A 6,511-nucleotide genomic window follows, 5' to 3' on the forward strand; every position below is an offset into this window, starting at 1 on the left:
CAGTCTATATCTGTACAATGGCTTAGGATTGGCTTGCTCTGATGAGAGCCAGGTCTGCCTGCTGACCAGGCCCAGCACTGGTGGTAGGTGGTTCCTCCAACTCGGGTGTCCTGCCCGGCCAGTGGCACACAGGCCCTTCCTCTCTGGTGTTCTAAGGAGCACTTTCTGCTGCAACCGCACATCTCGAATTATGGCTTATTTCCTGTCTTGGATTTGTTGTTAGGGTTGCAGTTTAGTTCTCTCAGCAGTGATTCACAATTGGCGAGGGCATCTGCTGGCAGGAGCTTCCGGATTTGTTCCACTGTCTTTTGATAAGCCATTTTTTCCTGTTCCAGGGTCCGGATTAAAGTCTTCATTTTAGTCTCTCTGGTCAAAAGATTTTCCAGGTTTGATTCCAGGGCTTGGATCTTAGCATGAGCCACCTGTATGGCAAGAGGGGAAAAAAAATCCTCCAAATCAAAAATTTGAAGCATCTGGTGGTTGGTTATAGTAGCAGCTGGGGCTCATGTATATTATAGAATTATATCAAATTATTTAATAAAATATTATGAGATGCAAATTTTGTCTAAAATCTAACAGATTTTTAAGTCACTCAAAAATATAACTATTACCACAACCATGATTCACTTCTGTCACTGCACCAATAAGGTGATGCTGAATTTCCACCCCACATGGTAGGGACCTCAAGCCACACCCAGTGGGGTTCCTCTGAGTCAGTGAGGGCTGGCCTTGCTGAAGGAGAAACAGGAGATTCCTGACATGACCTTCCAATGCTCAAAGCCCTCTGCCTGGAAATGCAGAGTTCTCTAAACATATACTTGGGATCCTATCAGTTCTGATGGGTGTCAAGGTCGCCCAAGAAACTTGACTACACCTGACAACTACACCAGTGTCACTGAAAACTCCGTAACAATTAAGAACAATCATTAATATAACACAGGTGCAAATTATCCTTCACTAATAAGGAAATGCTCAATTAATCATTCTTGAAATGACCAAGTAATAAGGGAGAATACACCAACTTCTTTTTTAAAAAGAAATCATGTTGGTTCTATTTTGAATAGAAAAAAATGATAAAACTTTTTGTAAGCCAGAGCTAATATAAGAGGAAGTCAAGGGCAATTCTTAGGGACTACTTTGGAGAACCCTTATTTCTAACCTAATATCCATCCTACCTGGTCTTGCTAGGGGATTCATCAAATAGGGTCAAGTCTAAGTGTTTTCTAGGCTGGAAGAAGGTGCAGTGCTGGGGAAATGGCGCTGAAAGAAGGCAGGTGTGGGTGAGCAGAAATCAAGGAGCCATTAGGAACTTAAATTCCTGCTCAGGGCTCATCGGCCCCCCAGAAGTTTCTTCTGCTGACATGATTTGGACAAGAGTAGAGTGTGTCCCTCATGGGTTCCTGTGTTAGAAGGGTGGTTACCAGTGAGGTGATATTACAGGTGGGGTGATTTTTAAGAGGTGGGGCCTTGGTGGACTTGGTGGACGGTCCACCACTGAGAGAGCTGCCCTAGAAAGGGATTACGACCATTTTCACAGGTCTGTGGTTAGTTGAGTGAGACGGTTATTATCAAAGAGCAAGACCCTCTCCCACAGTCTTCCACGATGATGCCACTTGCGGGAATGGAGGGGTGTCAGAAAGAGCACCATGATGTTTAGATTTTCAGCCTCCAAAACTGTGAGATTAAAACAAACAAACAAACAAAAAACTTTTCTTCTTGATGAGTTACTAGGTTTCAGGTATTTCATTATATACCCAAAACTGATAACTTCCACTCCCCTGATCACTGTTAAGCCCAGCCCCTCAGGGCATAAATACAGAACATTTATCATACTAGTTTCAGAGACAGAATACTACTACTTTGTAATAATTGTCTATTGTATCTATGTGTATTTATAAGTAAATATTTGATATTTTATTTTCTGGAGTAATTGCAAACTCCTGGATAGCAGGAACTATATGCTCGATGTCTTTATTCCATTTCTACTTTACCCTAGACAATTCTCATCATCCACACTTTTTGCAAATGTCTTCTCGCTGGCCTTTCTGCCTTCTCTTGCCATCCCAATCTGTCCTATCCTAATCTTGCCATCCAAACAAGGTTTCCAGATTGATCTTTCTAATGCATTCAGGAGGCATTCACAGACTTCTCTGGTCAAATCTTTATTTCTTTACCTGTAGTTTTTCTAGGAGATCCATGTTCTGTCTTTTCAGCTGGCTGTTGGCCCTCTCCAGCTTCTCCAAAGGTTCACTGTCTTCACAGGCATATGAAGATTCCTGGAGTTCATCCTGCAACACATGGTATTCTACCTCATAGGCATGTAACTGTTTAGAAATATCCATCTCAAAAACCTGCAAGGAAAACACCCGAGGTTAGTCTGATCTTCACTACCAACATTCTCTCTGTGTATGCTGTGCATGCAACTTTCTATCTGTGTACCTCATATCTGTTTCCAAATACGTATTAATGAGGAACATTAAAGTATACAAAAAGGAAAATAGATGTGACTCTCAATACAAGAACAATTAGATCACAGACTATTTGCACCCAACAGAGACATTCTCGTAGTAAGATTAAGGCAGAAAAATAAATTACAGTCAGGAAAACTTTGCTACCAAAATAAATATTAGTTATTGAGGAATTATTTCTAAGTTAGAGGTAATTGTTATAATTAGTAAGCAAAACGGCATAGGTTATTTCTATGATACAGAGACTAAAAAAAATTTCTATTTTATTTATCAATGGAGCAGAAAGATCTTAACAAATGGTTTCACCCACTTGCTCTTCTGCATGAGCCTCTTGTGAGTCATTTACATGTCCTACCACACAGAATCCTCAAAACTGTGCACCCTGAGAACTGGTCAGAGCTGTATGGTTTAACTGAGCTGCTGCCACTCGCCTATACTATTACCAAAAAGGAAGAGGTTCATTTAGAAGTTAGAGGACAGGCAACACCTCCTTAGTCTAGACATGCCGGAGGATGTGAGGTAGCAGCATGATCAAGCAAGGCTGTCTGTTACTGATACTGTGGAGAATAAAAAAAACAATTAAAAAACCTGACCTTACTACTTACTAGAGATACTCAAATATTGGAATTTTAATAAGGGTTATTTCTAGACTAACTAGTCATCTTCTGAAACAGCATCATCTTTTCCTTGCCTAGCAGGTACAGGTATGATGTACCATTGCACATCCATTAAAAATGATATATGTTTGCAAGTGCAAGGACCTTAGTTCGATCCCCAGTACCAAAAAAAAAAAAAAAAAAAAAAAAAAAAAAAAAAAAAAAAAAAAAAAAAAAAAAAAAAAAAAAAAAAAAAAAAAAAAAAAAAAAAAAAAAAAAAAAAAAGATATATGCACATGCCTGTAATCCTCCCAGAGGCTGAGGCAGCAGGGCTGGGGATGTCACTCAGAGGAAATGCCCTGAATTTAGCCCCCAGTACAGTGGATAGTGGTAGGAATAGGGATCTGTTTCTATAAGCATGGAAAAAGTCCAACACTTTACACATATTTAATTAAAAATTAAGTCGCACAAGATAGGATTTACAGTATAGGTTCAGTTATGTAAAACTGTATACATATTTATATATGTATAATATGCAGAGATTTGTGTAGCAGGCCACTTCAAAGATTATTATCCTAGATATTGAGTCTGTAGTTACTTTTATTTTCCTTTTTGTGCTTTTATGCACAATCTGCATTTTTTACAATGTCCATGAATAAAACTCATCAAGGTCTCTTTCAATATCAGAAGTTCATTCCACAGTTAATTAACTCCAACAGTCAGGCAGCTCTCTGTAATATTAAGTCCAAAAATACCTGACTATAAATTCTAGCCATTAATCCTAGTAGTAACCTGTAAAACCAGACAATTCCTTCGTTAATTTTGAAGACAAGTAACATCTGATTTCAAAACCACAATTTCCAATAGCTTACCAGTCAAAAAAAAAATGCTGAAGAATTAATAAACAAGTTCATCAATAAAAACTATACTTTTCTGTTTACAGAAAATCTTAATAAAATCTTCTCAGGCTTTTGGCTAAGATCAAGGGTACTATCTGTTCTATCAGGGTATCTTAGTTAATACATAAAACTACTGATAGATATTTACAGAATGATCTGTGGTTTATGTTTCATGTAATGGAAAGATTATTTTATATATGATAAAACAATGAGAGTTCCTATTATAGTGTTCATTGGAAGACTCAAAGTTGTCCAAAGTCACATAGCTAATAGGTGGCAAGGCACCAGAATAAATTTCAAACTCCCTTTTCTTCTCTTCTCTAAATTCCATCTTCTTTTCTGTTATTCCAGTTGCCTTCAGAAAAGGGCTATATTTGATCAGTGTGCATAAGCATGACTGCAGGATCTACTGGTCTGCTCCTAAGGTTGTTCATTTCATCTGAATAACATCAATATTTAACTACCATATACCCAATCTTTATGAAGAGCCTGGGACTAGATCTATGGTGTGCAGGTTCCTTTCTGTTTGCTTCACAGAGCCTCTCTCTGTTCTCATCCTTTCTCCTGTCTCCCAAGGGCAGAGCCCAGTGAACTACATGCCCTACGCTTCTTTCCGGACTGCTTCTGGTTGGGTTTGGTCAAGGGCAGATGCTAGCAGGAGATTAAAGGGTGAAGGGGTAGGTGGGGGTACAGTATTTCTCCCTGGGCTCTTGCCTGCTTAGTTTACCAAGAGCACAGTAACTGCCCTTCCTCCATAGTTCCAACTCTCATAGGTCCTGATCACTACTAAAGGTGTAATCTACAGCGAATGTTTAAAAAAATTTTAAATTATTACAGTAAAAGATATATTGCTATTAACCCCTCTGAAAAATACTCCCTCTCATTTTGAACATACTTTTTCCATTGAACTTGTCACTTCTGACATAGTTCTGTAAGTTCTCTTTCTTGTCTTTGCATTGTCATGGCTATCTCAATGTGCTGAGTCAATTTAAAACATTTACCTTTCATAGTAATTTTGACTTTAGGAAAGAGCAAAAAGCTGCAAGGTGACAGATCAGATGAATAAGTTGGGTAAGGACAGACCATAATGTTTTTAGGAACATGCCTTTTTGTTGGATGACACCAAGCAGCAACATTCACTGTAGTTTATATCACACCTCATAAAGATACAAATACAAGAGGACTTCCAGAGCTGGTTCAGAAAGTGGCAATAAGGATGGGTTTGAAGCAGGAGGGAGCAGGCTGAGGATTTACGGCAATGTGTCTTTTACTATAATAATTTTTTAATTCAAGCATTCACTGTATCTTTTGATTACCCCTGTACTTCTTCCACTTGCCCCTTCACCACCAAGGTAAGGGGCAGATTCCCTCTGTTCTAGTTCCTGGTCACCTGGACCTCTGTGTTAATTCTATCAACCCTCCCCACACTTCTGTAAATGGTTACATCACTGGAATCAGTGGAAACTCTGTCTCCTGATGTAAGTTTTAAAAAACTTCTTGGAATATTGTCATCCTATGTTGGAGCCTAGAAATAATATGGTTCAGAAGATAAGGATGGAAAATGCATGCCACATAATGAAGAAAAGAGTTATTGACACACTGATGTCAATTAATAAATTTTAATTTTTAAAAAATGTTAGAAGACGATACAAACCAATACTTTCCAAAGCTTATGTTCTCTCATTACATGACCTCCTTCTATAGTTTACACAGAATGGACAATGTTACAAAAGTAGGTAGATCTCATTGTATTCTCAGGTCTTCCTGACTGTAAGGGCTGCCTATTGTCTCAGGACTGTTTTAAATTGAAAGGATTCCTGGAAAACTCATGACGTAACAGTAACCCATATTTCCTGTGCAGAGCCACACAGAAAATGTCGCTTGTAAATATTTCAAAATATTTTATTTCTAAATAAATCTGACCAAAGTAAACAACAATCGTGAAGAAAATCATACCTGTCAAGCAAAACTATATTTTAATGCAAAAGCATTTTATAGCCACTAGAGAAACTGCTGTAATCTTATATTTTATTATTATTATTTAAAACATACCTGGGTAATAATTTTTTCCATTTCAGAAGTGTTCATATCAGGTAGCCTGCTTTTTAGGAATTCAACAATGTTCTCAAAGTTTTCACACTGCATTATAAGTGTCTCCTGGCTGCTTAGCAGGCTCAGCGCAACCTTAAATATAACTTCAGTTCCCTGAAGAAAAATAATATCTAGAAGAAGAGACAATTTTCATGAACAAAACTGTGTGCCCACATCATAAAAAAGTACTCTTTATGCTAAAGGAGTGTGTGTGTGTGTGTGTGTGTGTTTTACTCCTGAAGCAAAACTATAGATTATTTTGCAAAAGAAAACATCAAAATCACATAGCATTTAAAAATAAAATAATGTAACAAACAGACGTCTGAATATTTCCCATACTCATTAGAAATCTCAGATGAGGCCTGCGATCACCGGCGGCGTGCGCGGGAGCCCCCGGCCTGCGCGACAACAGAACAGGAAGGCCCCAAAGACCCCAGAGGGGGTTTTTTTTTCTCAG

The 6,511-nt window shown here is 38.3% G+C and overlaps 1 protein-coding gene across 1 annotated transcript in view; it reads right to left on the bottom strand.

Moving 5' to 3' along the window:
- Nucleotides 1–6: 6 nt before the first annotated feature.
- The window catches only part of Tbc1d4 (TBC1 domain family member 4), a 205,130-nt gene continuing 198,625 nt past the window's right edge, over nt 7–6,511 (bottom strand). The window contains 3 exon segments of the mRNA XM_033760923.1: nt 7–422; nt 2,175–2,351; nt 6,016–6,185. Of these exon segments, the coding sequence (XP_033616814.1) occupies nt 189–422; nt 2,175–2,351; nt 6,016–6,185 (581 nt within the window). The 3' untranslated portion in view covers nt 7–188.

This window comes from Fukomys damarensis, unplaced genomic scaffold (assembly GCF_012274545.1).
Source record: "Fukomys damarensis isolate Sample0158 unplaced genomic scaffold, DMR_v1.0_HiC HiC_scaffold_6, whole genome shotgun sequence".
In the NCBI taxonomy this organism is placed as follows: Eukaryota; Metazoa; Chordata; class Mammalia; order Rodentia; family Bathyergidae; genus Fukomys; species Fukomys damarensis.